Source organism: Phragmites australis, chromosome 9, assembly GCF_958298935.1.
Source record: "Phragmites australis chromosome 9, lpPhrAust1.1, whole genome shotgun sequence".
Taxonomy (NCBI): Eukaryota; Viridiplantae; Streptophyta; class Magnoliopsida; order Poales; family Poaceae; genus Phragmites; species Phragmites australis.
The window spans coordinates 10,642,823-10,660,329 of NC_084929.1; the positions used below are offsets into that span (position 1 = coordinate 10,642,823).

General features: G+C 39.5%; 1 protein-coding gene across 2 annotated transcripts; it reads right to left on the reverse strand.

Annotated features, from left to right (window-relative positions):
* Window positions 1–10,264: 10,264 nt before the first annotated feature.
* On the reverse strand, window positions 10,265–12,117 carry LOC133929725 (uncharacterized). Of its 2 annotated transcripts, none has more exons than XM_062376508.1 (6): window positions 11,869–12,117; window positions 11,712–11,771; window positions 11,467–11,637; window positions 11,260–11,332; window positions 10,764–10,829; window positions 10,265–10,679 (listed from the first exon to the last, which is right to left on the reverse strand). In XM_062376508.1, exons 1-6 carry the CDS (start codon window positions 12,012–12,014, stop codon window positions 10,464–10,466), a joined length of 732 nt encoding a protein of 243 aa, XP_062232492.1. In that variant the 5' UTR covers window positions 12,015–12,117; the 3' UTR covers window positions 10,265–10,463. The 2 variants fall into 2 exon arrangements, with proteins under 2 accessions (XP_062232492.1, XP_062232493.1); XM_062376509.1 differs by having other exon boundaries at window positions 11,467–11,602; window positions 11,710–11,771.
* Window positions 12,118–17,507: the final 5,390 nt, after the last annotated feature.

The following is a 17,507-nucleotide window of genomic DNA, read 5'->3' on the forward strand; positions in this document are numbered from 1 at the left end:
GCATCGATTGCGAGAACAAGAAGCAATTCTCCACCACCCAGCAAATACATTCCCACTTGATGCCAAGGTGCTTTATGCCTAGCTATACCCATTGGACCGAGCACAATGAAGCTGAGATCGTACAGGAAGGGCAATACATTGGAAGAGAAGACGAGGACATGTGCACTGATATGCCGGTCGACGAATACATCGATATGCCACCTGCCGGAGATACGATGTCCAATGATGATCTAAAGGAGATGTTGGCCGACGCCGACATCGATGATCTGGAGCAGATGTTGCGCGATGGGGAGGGGAACTTCACCAATGAAAGAGAGTTTCAAAAGGTCCAGCGTATGGTAGAGGACTTTAAAATACCATTATTCTTAGCTGCAAGAAGGAGCACACAAAGTTGCATACCGTGCTTTCACTGCTGCAATTGAAGGTAAGTAACGGGTGGTCTGATACAAGCTTCACAGAGTTGTTACTGTTCTTGAAGAAATTGTTTCCAAAGAACAATGTTGTGCCAGAAAACACGTACTAGGCCAAGCAGGTTGTGTACCCATTGGGGTTAGAAGTACAGAAGATACATGCATGTACAAACGATTGCATGTTGTATCGCGGAGAGCAAGCAGACTTGCAAGCGTGTCTCATCTCTGGTGCAGCACAATATAAGCGTGACGGTGATGATATCGATGGTGAAGGAAAGAAGAAAAGACGTCTCATGAAGGTGATGTGGTATTTTCCTATAGTCCCCCGTTTGAAGCGATTATTTGCGAACAAAAGGCATGTAGAACTGATGCGATGGCATATCGATGACCGCAAGGACGATGGAATGCTGAGACACCCCGCTGATTCTACGCAGTGGAGAAATATCGATAGAAAATACAAGAAGCTCTTTGCAGAAGACGTGAGGAATATAAGATTTGGGTTGAGTACAGATGGGATGAATCCATTTGGCAACATGGGCAGTAGTGATAGCACTTTGTCTGTGACTCTATGTATCTACAACATTCCTCCTTGGTTGTGTATGAAGCAGAAGTATATTATGATATTGGTGCTAATACTAGGGTCGAGACAACCTGGCAACGATATCAATATCTACCTGAAACCATTAACGGAAGATCTTGTAATATTGTGGAATGATAGTGTATAGGTATGAGATACATACAAACGAGAGAACTTCACCCTACGCACAATGCTGTTCGTAACAATCTAAGATTGGCCAACCCTTGGCAACCTATCGGACCAGACTGTCAAAGGCTACTGTACATGCGTGCATTGTTTGGATGAAACAGAGAACTGAAGAACCACTGAAAAATGGTGAACCTAGGTCATCGTAAATTTTTTTCGCAAGATCACTCGTACCGCAGCAACAGGAGAGATTTTGATGGGAAAGTTGAGACTTGATCACCTCCTAAGCATCGTACTGGGAGACAGGTATATGAGATGGTAAAGGAACTTAGGGTTATCCTTAGAAAGGAACCCGGGAGTACACTATTTTTGAAATCTAATCTTGGAGCTCCTATGTTGAAAAAGAAATATGTCTTTTATGACTTAGCATATTGGCTGGATTTGGTGGTTTGACACACAATCAGTGTCATGCACATTGAGAAGAACGTATGTGACAGCTTGATTGGTACGTTGCTAATCTTACCTGGCAAAACAAAGGATACACTCCAAGCACGGAAGGACCTAAAATATTTGAAACTCAGGCATGATGTACCCGAAGAGATGGAAGAAGGCGACAAATATCTTGGCCCCGCTAGCTACAATCTGAGCAAGGCGGAGAAAATTGCAATGTGGAAGTGCTTGCATGGAATCAATGATCCATCCAATTACTTCGCCAACATAAAGAGACTAGTAAACATGAAAGACTTGAAATTAATTGGCATGAAGTCTCATGATTGTCATGTGATGATGGCACAGATGTTTCCAATTGCAATTAGAGGTATTCTACCACCGAAGGTCCGAAACCCAATCATAAAGTTGTGTTCATTCTTCAACGCGATATCACAGAAGGCCATCGATCCGACCAAGCTAGATAAAATGCAGGAAGATGTGGTCAAGACTCTATCCTAGCTTGAGGCATTGTTCCTTCCATCATTTTTTGATATCATGGTGCATTTCATTGTTCACATTGTGAAAGAGATACGAATTCTTGGCCCCGTATTTCTTCATCAGATATACCCTTTCGAGAGGTTCATGGGAGTTCATAAGAAATATGTTTGTAACCAAAATTGGCCGAAAGGCTGCATGGCCGAGGGCTGGGGAACTGAGGAGGTCATTGATTTCTACATCGACTACATGAATCTCAAATCAATTGGTGTGCCTGTATCTCACCATGAGGGGAGGCTACAAGGGAATGGGACGATAGGTGCAAATCCATTCTACACTAAAAACCCTGTTTCATTCACGCAAGCACATTCGCAGTTCTGCAGCAATCAATTGTAGTGGACCCGTAAGTCAAAGAATACCAGAAGATGCTACGCACTAGAAACCCAGGGAAGTATGATGTTTGGAGCACACGAGAGTACCATAGTTTTGGCGCTTGATTATGTAGATAGGTGATGGATAACCAGATACAATGTGCTCAGTTGAATGTGTTGGCTCACGGACCGTCAAATACAATCTTCATATTCCAAGGATATGACATAAATGGCTATACATTTTATACGAAAGCTTAGGATAATAATAGCTCCAACCAAATTAGCAGTGTCTGTATATATGCCTATGACTGCAATGGAAATAGGGAGACCTATTGCGGATTCATAGAGGAGATCTGGGAGGTCGACTATGGAGTGTTAAAGGTTCCTCTTTTCCAGTGCTAATGGGTCAAACTCCCAAGGGGTGTGACTACAGTGGACCAAAAACTTGTTGGATACAGGGAAGAACCATTCGTACTTGCAAGGGAACCAATAGAGGAAAACTAGAAGGAAGGGAATTCAAGCATATGCAAAAATATAAACTTCATTACTCAAATATGTCAGCCCTATTTTAGGCAGATTACAAAGATTTATCTTTCAAAACTCTCACATATTACATAGACTAAACACTCCTCTTCCTCTCCTCTAAAACCTTACATAGGACTCCCTTGTAGATGGCTCAAGGGACACCTCCCCATCTAGCCATACACCTCCCCAACAGTTAAGAAAATTCTTCGGGCTTCCGCCTTCTTTCGGACTCTTCGTCTTGGATGTCGACATCTTGAATTCTTCCAAGCGGTGAAGCCTTGTAGGAGGTTAGGCTCTGATACCAATTGAAATGACGCCTAGAGGGGGGTGAATAGGCGTAATCTGAATTTTTAATAAACTAAAACAACGGATCAGTTAAGATGCAGAAGTTCCATAGAATTTTCTGGAACTTCCGTAAATATGCGAATCTACGCCTATGTAGGAACAAAGTGATACAATTTCAAAATTTACCAAGCACTAGGAGATGTCTTTCAACCTGTATATCCAGTTACATGCAACTCAATCCTTACAAAGAGATAGATCGGGTTGAAACCCTAGAAATCAATTCAAACAAGAGTATATCACCAAATATAAAAAATTGACAAGAGTGACACAAGGATTTGTTTACTGGAGTTTGGCCACTCCACAAAGAAGTGCCTACGTCTCCGTTGAGGAGCTCATGAAGAGGCGAGTGTCTTTCAACTCTTTCCTCACCCAAGCAACCACAAAGATCGAGCTAGGGTTTCTTACTCACTTCGTCGGGGTGACACAAACGTCCCAGGACTAACCACAAGCTTGGGAGCTAACTGGGCGACGCCTAGCCGTCTAGGTGGATGAACCACTAAGAGCAACAAACAAGAAATCCACCCGCTTAACGAAGAAGCAAATGCTCAAATGATGGCTTTGAATCTCACAAGCTCTTCTCTTTAATCTCACTTAATGCTAGCAAAAGATCTCACAAAGAATCACAAAGGGGAGTGAGAAAGGAGTTTTAAGGAGCTAGAGCCTTTTGTCTTAAAGCTGATCGAAATGAATGCTTGACTTCTGTTGGATTGAAGGTGTGGGGTATAAATACCTCATAGCAAAAAACTAGCTGTTACTCTCTAGAAAGTGCGAAACTTCTACAAATATGTGGACCTTCCGCAGGGATGCGGACCTTCCACAGGTTAACCCAATATAACCAAAGTGCAGAACTTCCGCACAGTTATGCAGAACTTCCGCATTTCCTTGTTTTAAAAGTTTTGGGGCTATCTGAGGTGTTAAGTATGGGCTCTATGTCTCTCATAGGTTTGTTTGGACTTTTGAGCATTGTTTCTACGTAAGCAAGTAATTTCATGTCCCCCTTTATAGTACGACATCCTAAACTCAATTTCAAAAGATAAAGAATTTAAAAGGTATAGGATTCATGTGCCGCTTTCCTTTTTTCCTTTTTGGGGGGTACACCATTCGTCAATTTCTTGCTTGATGAAATTATATCTGTCCATACTTCACAAAGTTCATTAATTTTTTAATTGTTTTGTCATTATCTCCAAAACCCACTAATGGGCCTAGATGCACTTTCACACAGCTCATAAGAAGTTTTACCCAATTTAGATTTCAAGAAAATACGGTTTGAAACATAACAAGCAGTAGATATAATTTCAGCCCAAAATTTTTTAGGAGTAGAAAATTTACCTAACATGGCCCTAGCCATTTCAACTAGAGTTCTAATCTTCCTTTCAACTATACCACTTTTTGAGATACTCTAGGTGATGAAAATTGATGTTCAATAACTTTCTCGACACAAAAGTAATCAAAAGAAAAAAAAATTCAGTTCCATTATCAATTCTAATAGCTCTAAGTGAACCAGGAAGATCAATAGACAATCTAAAAAATAGATTCCTAAAATGATCACAAGCTTTATCCTTAGATGACATAAAGAAAACCCAAGAGTATCTAGAGAAATCATCAAAAATAACAAGTACATACCATTTACCTCCAAAAGATTGTACTTTAGAAGGACCAACAATATCAAGGTGCAAAAGTTGATCGGGTGCATTTTGTCGTAACCATGTTAATAGGTGGATGTGACCTTAAATGCATTTTACCATGTCTACATGAAGAGCATATTAATCCGCTATCACCCTTGAGCTTAGGTAAACCATGAATAAGATTTAAACCACTAACTCGAGTGAGATTATCTAGACCAACATGACAAAGTCTACAATGCCAAAAGAATAGATCATTAGAAACATTAGTGACAAGACATCTAAGCATAGAAGAAAGTGATGCATCAAAATCAGTCTTAAAAACTCTTCCAAAATGTGAGATACTAAAAATAAGATCACTTGAAACATCTAATATTTTGCATTCATTTTTCTTAAAACACTCCTCAAGGTCTCTATCAATCATTTGTGAGACAGAAAGCAAGTTAAATTTCAAGTTCTCGACTAGAGCAATATCCTTGAACATAAACTTGTCATTTACCTATACTGTACCTTTTGCAACAATTGATGTAGAAGAAGCATCTCCAAAAGTAACACTTTCGGCATGAGATGCACGTACAAGAGAGGAGAACCAATTCTTATCACTAGACATGTGGCGTGAACATCCGGAATCGAGTAGCCAAATGTTCACCTTCCTCGCTCAAGAAACCTCGTTATCATCGCTATCAAGTTCATCCTCGATTGACCTTTCTTTGCTGCTTGCCATGAGACACAACCCAGTCAAATCCTGCAATGTCTAGCTCTTGGATGTTGTGTCATCCTCGCTGCTCTCCGAATCAATGTCACATAAATTGACTTGTTCAAGTGCCGAAAGAACTCGATGCACAACCTTACGGTTGAGAAAGCTCTTTTTATTCTTGTCATTGATCAAGCACTTCTTTTTCTCCTTCTTCTTTTTTGATGCCTTCTCTACAAGCATAGAATTGGAATGAATATGGTTGAGATCACCACATTCATAGCATCTTTTAGGACCTCCACTTCCTCTCTTTCTCATACGCACATTCTGCAATACTTTAGAGAAGCGAGTAGATAGCAGTGCTAAGTCTTCTTCAGGAATCAACTTAAGATGATCATCAGTTAGTGAAGATATAGAAGATAATGAAAAGCTTGATAAGGAAGATTCAATATGAGACATCTAGTTCATAAGTTTTATTAACATTCTTCCTAGCAAAGACATCTAGTTCATAAGTTTTTAATTTAGAATAAAGAACATCTAATGTAAGTGTACTCATAACAGTAGATTCTCTAATAGATGTAACTTTCATCTCTCATATTGACATATCTAAAGCTCCTAGTAATTGATGTGCATTCTCAGCATCAATATATGTAATGTTAACAGCACGCAAATTGCTAAGAATTTTATTAAACCAAGCAAAGAATCATCAAGTGACCCACCGGGTTTCATCTTAAATTTAATGTACTCTTTCCTATATAAATCTTAACGTATCTCTTTAATAGTAGTTGAACCTTTATGGTAATCATAGAATGCTTTCCATATCTCGTACGCTAATTTTAGATGTATTACTCAGTCGAAGTTACTCCTTTCCAAGCCTTGGATGATCAAGTTCCTTGCCTTGCTATTTGCCTCGATGGCTGACATATTCTGTGATGTCACTTCATTATTCACTGGAACCATATATGACTTGTAGACTTTTTCCCAAATTGCAAAGTTTTGTGCTTAAATGTAGGCCCCCATCTACGCCTTCCAGAACTGAAAATCAACTCCATCGAAAATATAAGGTTTTGTGGACTACCTATCTGAAGGCATGATTCTAATTACCAATTAAGATCAATTAGAAAATGATTAAAGCTCTGATACCAATTGTAGAATTGATTAAACTCTAATAAGGCAATCAAAGTGGGGTAAATGATTACACAAACTAAATTCAAGTATTAATTCAACCAAATCAAAAATTGATTTAAACTCAGTATTCCACTCGAAACATATTATACATGCTCTAGTAAAAATAATGTAGAGAAAGATCCACTGTTTTGATTTCCCTCAAATTTGGATAGCTAAAACTAGATTCAAATACAAAACTAACCTAAAAAGAATCAAGTTAATAGGATATATGGATCAAGAATTATGCCTAGTCAAAGCAAACTGTGTCAACCAGAATCGAGTAGATCGAAACTCAGTTGAGTTGACTAAAAAGCTACTCGAGATCAAATCAAAACCAAACAAAAAAATTTCAGATCAAACACTAGATATTCTAGAAAGGTTTTGGATGGATTAAACCAATATGAAACTTTATAAAAATATGAAGTTAATCGAAAACTAAAACCAAGTACGTAGAATATAGAAAAGTAAGAAAATTCTGAATCGGCAACTCATCTTCTTACGAAACTTGATTTTCACTGCGTAGATGAGTTTCGAAGATGTCTCTCCAAAGCATGCAACAAAGATTTCCACAAAATCTCAAATCCTAGCACTACTTACTCTGACCGAGACCCTCTCAATATATAGTCCTCGAAACCGTCCTCAGTTTGGAAACAACCTTGTCATATTCTACCTGGACACAAACCATACCAAGACATATCCACCCATAACTGAATCTAACTCGTGCTAGAGTCCAACTCAAACTAGCACTTGATTTCTTATGGGACTGGACTCTTCAACCAATCAGACCGTAGTCTAACCTTGCCATGTACTCGGACGACTCCATCATCCGAACACACAATCTGGTTGCCCATGACCTCGTGTACGTCTGCCCTTCTCCACAATGCACCTAGTTGCACACATGCAACCTTGTCTTGACGTACACTATTCTTTAGCCCAAACATCATGCATTAAATCCTCGATCACTACGACCTTAGTTCCTCATTAACCTAGTTGTTAAACCTCAGTTCCTCCTTGAACTTAGTTCGTTGATCCGTCATCGACCATGTTTGCCTTCGAGCAATACCTGCACATGAATCAACAAATGAGTACGAGCGCAAGTCCTTCTCGACTTGACTCAAGATCAGTTCACGTAACACTACTCACACAAGTATATTGCATCATCTCTACGCTAATACTAACGTATAAGCATATCTAAGCAGCAACTTAGTAACTCATGAATATTATCCTAATGTCATAAAGCTAAATCACTTTGCTCTGCCAATTTTATCATCCAAACCAATTTTTTATCACATGATCTCACACTTCACTAATGTGATACCTCTAGATATAATATTTTGTTAATGAGAAACTACTTATCGGTGGTAAAAAAAGATTAGTCATAATTAACATGGTAAATAGTGTCAAACTAATATTTCATCACTAGTTTTCATCACTAATGAGATATTTTATGGCGATATGATAATTTTTTCACTAATAAACTACATAATAGTGAGGAAAGGTAGGTTTTGTCAAAATTAACTTTATAAACAGTGGAAAAACAATATTTCTTCACTACTTTTTCATCACAAATGTGATATCCTATGGTGATACAATATTTTATCATTGATAAACTACGTAATAGTGAGGAACCAATTGTTTATTCATAATTAACATTGTAAAAGGTGACAGAACAATATTCCGTCACAACCTTTCCTCACTAATGAGTTAAGTTGTAGCAATGTAATATTTTGTCACTAATAAACTATATAATAGTGAGAAAATGTATGTTTTGTCATGATGAACTTGACAAATAGTGATAAAACAATATTTCTTCACTACTTTTTGTTCACAAATGTGATATCGTGTGGCGATACAAATTGTTTAGTTACAATTAACAAGTAAAAGGTGGCAAATCAATATTTTGTCACTACTTTTTCCTTAGTGACCCGCATGTGCAAAATAGCCATCTTGCATAGCTTATTTGTTTAAAAAACACTATCAAATATGAAGTATTGATTGTTTACTTTGCTACATTTTGAGTTAAAAGGAAAGTTATCATTGTCTAATTAGATAGTGGTGCAAATACATTATTTGTAACAGTGATATACATTTAAATATCTTTGAGAGAAAAACACTATCGAATATGTATCTATATTAGCAAGAACACCGACTATCCGCATTAATCCAATTAACCGTCCGTTATCCGATTAATCGCTTGGCGGTACCCTCTCCGTCCGATGACTGTATTCCGTTTTCCACAACACTGGTTATTATCAAATAAAATGCACAAATCTAGCTTCCATTTCTTATATTGTGATAGGGATTCCACCAATTTAGCCTTATCTATAAAATAACAAACCCAAACGTACGTTTGGAATGTTTAGCTGCTAAATTTCTAGTTTTCTACTTTGGAATTGATTTTACATTTTACCTAAAACGTGGAAGTACCATATCCGTACCCTAGTTTCCATCTGATTAATAATAATATAGCATCCATGTTCAAATTTCTATCTAAACTGAAGGAAATATTTTTCAGTATCCATATTAAGTTCGTACTAGGCAGAACTTCATCTTCATGGTGGCTTCAACACCGGTATCGCCCTTCAACTTGATTGCCACTCTATTTTAAGTACATGATATCTGTAAATCAGCGAAATGTTTAAAACATCATTTTGGCAGCTTGAACATGCATGTAAGATTATCGGCTAGCTTCTACAGTGATTTCACTCACCCTGTTTCTAGTTCACTGCCAAGCGAGGAAAAGAAATGACAAGGAAAAACTGGTTCCATGAAATTGATCTAGCAATGGGTTGATATGGAATTGATTGAATATATAATTAAATTGCAACTTACGTTGAGATTAGCTTCTCGGTACGAAAAAGCATGGAGGTAGCACCAGGACTAAATTAAGTGGACAGTGCAGGTTCATAGAGTGAACTAAAATAAACATAAAATGTTTATGAAGATTAGGTAAAATTTCATGAATGATGTAACCAAGAGCTAAGTAACACATAAAAATTACAATTGGTAATGGAAGAATATTAAAACATGTTTTTCATTGAGTAATGTTTTCATGTTTTTTAATAATGGAAGTACAACTTTTGATCTTTGCATCAATAAGATGTCAAATCATCTAAGATGCACACAACCAAAATTTGAAAATAGACACTCAAATTCACATCCAAGAGGATTCTAACTTAAATAGTCTAGACATACATGCACACCCTCAACTAAGATAGGCTTGGCATGAATTTTCTGGGAAGGGCTCCATGCGGTTCAGATAGTAGCAAAGAGAGCAAAGTCATCAATTCAGGGTTTCAGCAGAACAATTCCATGATGCAGTAACTAGTGTATCTGTTCACTGCAGCAAGCAAACACTTCCCTACTCAATTACCTAATTTTGTGCATTCATATTTACAGTGAAAAATGAACCTCAGGATAATAATAGAATCATAGTCCCAAAGTCCCACTCGTATATTCATGATTCACAGATGCTTACCCAAGAAAGAATGTATGACTGAATATTTGAAGATGGTAGCGCGATTGTTTCAATCATGTGATTACCAAATAGCAAAACATTAGACATCGGTAGCAACAATGCAAATTAGAACTAGCATCTTACACTACAGGGAATACATTGACATATTAGTCCTGTACAAAGCCCAAAGGTTAAAATCTAGCGACCATTAGGTGTTACAAGGAAAATGGGCAAGATAGCTAGGTTCAACTCTCAGTGATGGAGTTCTGGACAAACTGCACAATCGCTTTAACGGCTTCCATTTCAACATCATGTTGATTTACCCCGCTAGCCTCTAGGTACCTTATGCCAATCTTAAAAGAGTGGTCGCCACCATCAATAACATGCAGTTCATTCTTGTTGGTCATCTTCTTGCGAGTGGACTCAAGTCTATCTAAGGGGCACAAACCATCTTTACTGCCCTGTTAACAAAAGTAAAAATATTACTATTTACTATGTTTCACATTGAAATGTAAGGATATAAAGAAATAATTTTCCTAAATTACCTGAACAAACATTGTTGGAACCTTCAGCTGTAGTAGTGTCTCATCCCTCATCACTCCATTCACTCCCTAAGTCCAATAGAGCACAGTGAGATAAAAAGAAAATCGGTTCCTCTACTTATAATTTTATCAGGATTAGTATAGGTTTGCAAAGCACATGATCAAGGTCAGATTCTCAGGACACATATGGGCCAAAAACATGCTTGTTCATAAAGAACAATTGCAATTCAAACTCAAAGAATTCAACATTTTGAATTATCAGTAACAAAACGTTCATTCATGAAGTAATGACATGGTGGGATGCAACAGTAAGTAGTTCAAAGTCACATCAACCATGTTTTGTCTACCTGATCAAGCTACCAAGCGAATATAAATCCATCTGTATTTGGACTGCTGGTTTTGAAATTTGAGTTCTGATCAATTAAGTAGAATAATTTAGCACAGGTGAGCCAAGAAGCAAAGCGCAGACTAACTTAGATGCTGGAGGGAAGAGAAGAACCTTTAACGGGTAACCCAAGCATACTACAGCAGAAACATCGATATCATCTGAGCTTGACACCATGCAGCTGACTCTGAGAATGTCGACACATATTTTCAGATCAATATGATATCCAGTGTTGAAGCATTATATCTGAAGACATCTCATAGTAAACCAAGAAGACACACAAGGACGACACAAATAGGATACTTATCCACCGAGAATTACCTCGATCCCATGGATTTCCCCATAAGAATAAGAGGATGTCCCTGATGCTTCTGAACGGCATCCTTCAACACGCTCAGGTGATGGTCAACAAGCTTCTCCGCCTTCGGAGGCGCCCTGCGCTTCCCACCCGACATATCTGCAACCACCTTGTGATGAGCCGTTGAGTTCTCGCTGACAGATTTGAGCCAATGAGACGACGGACTAGGGTCACGAACTAGCAACTAGTAAATTGAATCAACTCACACGGGTAGTCAAAGGTCACCACTTCGACGGCGTTCAATGCGTCTTTCACCATCTCCTTCCAGCTAGCAGAATCAATTCGCCGGTTTAGCAAATCAGTACGGAGGTTTCACAGGAGACGCACTTCTGAGTAGGAATGTAGCATAATGAAAGAGAGCTTACTGGACCATCCAATCGGAGGAGGAGGAGGCGCCGGCGCCGTGGGCGAAGACGACCACCGGCTGCCGCTTTGCCGCCCGCAGGGGAGGTGGTAACTGCGACGGCGACGGCGGCGAGGTCTGGTCCGCGCGGTGGCGCTTGGGGGCCATGGAGGAATGGAGAGAGAGGCGGAAACCCTAGTTTGGGATAAACCCTAGTTTGGGATTTGTGGGGGAATGGAAATGGAGCGGCGGCCGCTTGCGGCGTGGTTGCGCGACCTGAGCAGCAGGCACTTCTTTTTTTAGACCACTAAGCGTCATGCACGTGGTCGTGAGAATGCGAGAGAAGACCCATTGACATGATCGAAATCATACCTGTAAAATAATTTCTTATTTATTTTTCCCCCATAAGAGAGACATTGGTAAAACTCTATAAAGTTTTGCACCTGGAACAAATATGAATAGACAGACCATCAAATGTATTAGAGAGTGGATTGTGTCTCAGAGGTTCCAGCGGACTCCATTAGCGAATTCAGCGTACTGCAGTATTTCAAACATTCGTCAAAACATCATGTATGTAAGTACACATGAAGTAAAGTAAATCTGCATAAATTCAATTTTAAATTTACCACAGATGTCGAGAATAGAAAAGCTGAGCATGGTTCATCATTTGCTAGTAATATCACTTGTGTTTTTTAAACCTCACACTACTACGAAACATATGAAAAAATTATAAATTTTAGAAAATCGGTTGTCATCAACTATCAGTACCAGTTGTGTTACGAATTGGCACTAAAAAGTCACTATCAGTATCGGTTCGTAGTTGGAACAGGCACTGATGTATCGGTGCTAATTCCAGCCACAAACTGATATTGATAGTTATTTTTTAGTGCCGGTTCTTAGCGCCTCAGCCATTGTTCACATGTGAGAGTTTAACAACAGGCACTAATACGTCTTCGGTGTTGGTTTTTTATAACTGACACGGATAGAACGTTACTTATAATGATATCGGATGGAGATAATCTTTATATAAAAATTATAGCTTTCGATTAGATCTATAACTTTGTAGTTCATAACTTTTCCATTTGAAGTAATTTAGATACTGAAATAATCATGATAAACTTTCAGCACGAAGGGTCAAAAGGAAAATATCTCGTAATGCTATCAGCAATGAGAGATAGGTGAGATGGTAAGGAATGTAGACTTCAGATATCGATTTTTGGAACTGACTATCAGTGCCGGTTCTAATTAAGAACCGGCACTGATAGCACTTTCAGTGCCGGTTCAAGAATCGCCACTGGCGATTTTGAACCGACATTGATGGCCTATTATGTGGTAGTGTCAATATCAAAGGGAAAATTGAAATTGAAAATTTTCCAGGTTACTATAGCTTTATGTGTAGTACATATATGATTTTTTGTGCATTTTTTGAAGCATTGTAATATGTTGGATTAACCGTGATTTTGTTGGATAAATGCGCACTATTAGATTTAATTTAATTTATAGACAAAGCATGAACATAAATATTGTGATGCAGCAAAAATATATTCTAGACATGTATGTAACACGACTACACATACAACAAAGCACTACTCATCATAGCAGGCATGATTAAATAAAAGATTGAAGTACTGATCAACAGTAAGAAATGCAGAGGCTCCCGTGACGACAATGTAGAAGGCGATGACAAAGAAGAAGTAGGTCACGAGTAATAATGGCAAAGAGGAGCTAGGTTATGTGCAGTCATGTGGAGTGCTTTCCAAAAATTTTATTTGCCCTCTTCTGATGCAGGATCTCAATGGCGATGGGTTCTGTAGACCTACTCTCCTGATTACCGATGGATGTTGGCGTAACAGGATTGAGTAGACTCCCACGTAGCAAAAGAATAGAACTACAAAAGGAGATCGCACTTGCGCAAGCAACTAGATTTGATAATTTCAGTAGTCTATTCATGCAGGTGTTGTGCACCCGCGCCCTTCGCCACCGCCTCGCCCATGGATCGACTCGTCTTGGCTCGGCGAACAAGTGTGTGCATGTGTTCTTCTAGTCCTCTCTTCCATATATACTAGTCGGATGAGTGACATAACTCCTTTTAATTTGGTCTCTCTACTTCTACTAGCAATGTGGGATTAAACATCACACCCTCCCTTTGCTCATTGGGCCTTCGTGATTTATTGGAAAATATTCAAAAAAAAAAAAACAAAATAAGCTAAGTCCATAAATATTCTAACAATCTCCCCACCAAATCTCAAAGTCCCATAGAGATTTTCCTATTCCCAATACTGTTTATATACTATTATTTCTATGGAGACTTTGTTAGGGTTGAATATCCACTAGAGCTTTAAGCTAGACTTATTTATAGCTTGGACAATAGACTATACCTTGAATTGCAAGTTTTGTGCAAATAAGTTTCACTTAAAGTCATAACCGATACCTGGCTATCCCTCAGGTAGAGCATATAAGTTGTACTCTTTGGCCTCTTTATAAGCTTATTAGAGATTACCCAAATCTCACAGATTATGACCAACAGTCAGGCTCATATAGGTGTGTTCGTTTAAGAATACTCTGTAGGACATCTTTGCAAATTAAAGCCAATAGAACACATTACGATAATAATCAACCAACTTTACAGATTCTAAGAGTATTGCATATTTACTGGAGTGGGTTATGCAGTACTCACATTCACTTAACCAGTAGCTTGTTCTTCTTAGGTCCTAATTCACGGAATCTCTTGGGTTACCACTATAGTATAAGTCACATGGGTCTCGTACTCATCTTCTTCGATGTATTATCTATCACATTCTGTGATAATCCCTTTGTAACAGGACCTGCCAAGTTCTTATCTATTTGGATATGATCCAAGGCTATTACTTCAGAGTTTCTCAATTTCTAGCCATCTCTTTACATACCTCGATGATTTTATGTTGTCCTTAGAACTATTCACTTTGACAATAACTGTTTGATTATCATAGTTCATAAGGATAGCGATATTAGTTTTCCAACCACTGGCAAGTTCATCAAGAGTTCATGCAATAACTCTATTTCAACAATAGATGTATCTAATGCTATGAGTTTTGCTTCCATAGTTGACCTCGCCAATATGATCTATTTGCAAGACCTCTATTAGACAACAACACTACCAAGAGTTAATACAAACCAACTTGTGGTCTTAATCTCATCAGCATCGGATATCTAGTTTGAATCACTATAACCCTTTAGTATTGATGGATACTAAATATAGTGATGTCTATAGTTCATAGTACCTAAAAAGTAGTGCATGACTCCCTCAATTGCTTCTACCCCCTTCACATGGATTTCCTTAGGTCTTCGTTGACAACGTATAGCTATCCTCCGTCATCATCCTAGATCCCGCTTCCCTCCTGGTGCCGAATAAGGTAATGGGCACGTCGTAGCTACATGGATGAGTTCCTGTGAGATCTCAGAGAGGAGTCGTCATTGATTCGAGCTGTCATCCATTGGGGGGGGGGGTGGTCAGCTGACTAGAGCCAACATCAGAGGCTCGAGGTCGGGAAGTGAGACAATACCCGTTGGATCTATCCCTGTCATCATCGGCTCAAATCAGTGCCTGGATCAGTGCCATCACCCGTAGGCGCCCACCACCTAGGATGCCCGTGGTGGCTCTGAATCTAACGACGGTCAGGAAAGCTGTAACTGTGTCCTATGAGATCTCGAAGAGCTGCCAATGAGGCAATGACGCGAGTGATCTTTTGGTACAGTGGTGCTTGATCTTGGAGAGGAGCTCGATCAGGTACGGCTTGCCCCTGCGTTGACGCTAGTAGCCTTGTACTTCACCGATGAATATCATTGACGACATGTGCTTTGATTCCGCTTCCTATTCTCCCCAATTCATTCCTACCCCCACCACCGATTACCTCTTATTCTCTCCCAATTTCATTTCTCGGCGTTCTGGTGCAGGCATGCAGCAGGGTTGTTCTTGGTATACACATTTAGCTTTCTTGGATCCAGTGGCAAGGCCCCCAGTTTCGATGTGACCTAAAGAGAAGTATTCAAGGGTGAATTAGGACTGGGAAAGAAGTATTCAGGCGTTTAGCTATTGAACGAAGACATCTTCTTGACTTTTAGATCTCTGGTTCGTTCGTGCTGTGCTATAAGTATTCAAGGGTGAATTAGGAATGAGAATTAAGATGTTTGCTTCATTTGTCCTGGATCCATCACTATCTTTATTGATATACCCTATCTGTCGTCCATTTCACTAGATCAAACTGCTTTTTTATGTTTCTTGTTTCTTATAGGGAGCTGAGTAATCGATTGCAACCATGAGGTACTTCTTTGTTTGAAGAATTACATGGATTGAAGCTTTTTTTTTTCTTTTGTTTTGTGATTTGTTCTGCGCAGATCATCAAGGACAGGGAGATGGGTCATTCCTGCGGGTTCGGTTTGGTCAGCTTCTCCTCGGAGCAGTCGATGCGTGACGCCATCGAGGCCATGAATAGCAAGGAGCTCGATGATCACAACATCACCACCAGATAGGCCCAGTCCCATGGTTGGCGGTGGCGGTGGTGGCGGCTACGGCAGGCACTGTGAGGGCGGCGATGGCGAAGGAGGCGACAACAGCTATGGCAGGTGCCGCGAGGGTGGATACACTGGAGGTGGCTACAGCGGCTATAGTGGCACCGTGAGGGCGGCTACGGTGGCACCATGAGGGCGGCTACAGCGGCACCATCAGGCTGGCTACGGCGGTGGCTATCTGTGTCACTGTTAGATTAGGTGTTTGGTTTCCCTTGATGATGTACCATTCGCTTTGGTCCGTTCATGACAAATTGTTGTGTCGTACGAGGAGCATAGGAGAGCGACGAGAGGAAGATGACGGTCAGGCGAGCTGGGCTAGGCTGGCGAATCGTGTCAAGAGATAGGCAGCCGAGCAGCCTTCGGCCCATGTCCACGTGCGAATGGGGGGAGAGATAGAAAAGGTATCGGGTCAGCTGGGCTCGGTTGGTGACAACCCAAGCGGAGGAGACAAGGGCGAGGGAAGGGGAGAGCAGGTCGGGCTAGGAAGGTGACCGGGCTGGAATAGAAAAGAAGAAAAAAAAGGGGGGAGAGGAGATTTGGCCCAGAAGACAATTAGGTTTTCTTTTATGTTATCTATTTCAAAATCTTTTTTCTTTCTATTTTCTCTACTATTATTTAGTTATGTAATATTTATTAATTATCAGAAAACAAGAACATATTAGCAAACAATTAATATATAATTTTAGGAACTTTAATTCTAGAAAAAATATTTCATTGATTTGTTTAATTTATTTTAATATCTAGGGTTTTTTGGATTTGGGCTATTACAAACCTACCCCCTTAGGTGAATCTCATCCTCGAGATTCAGGTTGATCTCGGAACAGATCAGGAAACTCTACTTTTGACTCTTCTTCACATTCTCATGTTGCTTCATTCTCTAAGTGATGACTCCACTATACGTTGCACATTCAAACAAGTTTTCTCTGAGTCACACATTCTGCAATGTCCAAAATCTTGATTGGATATTCCATAGGTAAGGTCTTCTTGTGGGTCTACCTCTTCAAGTGGTAATTGTTCTTCTGGTACTCATAAGCACTTCTTCAATAGTGAGATATGAAAATCATCATGCACGGTGGCAAGCTTAGGTGGCTATTCTAACTGATATGCTTCTTG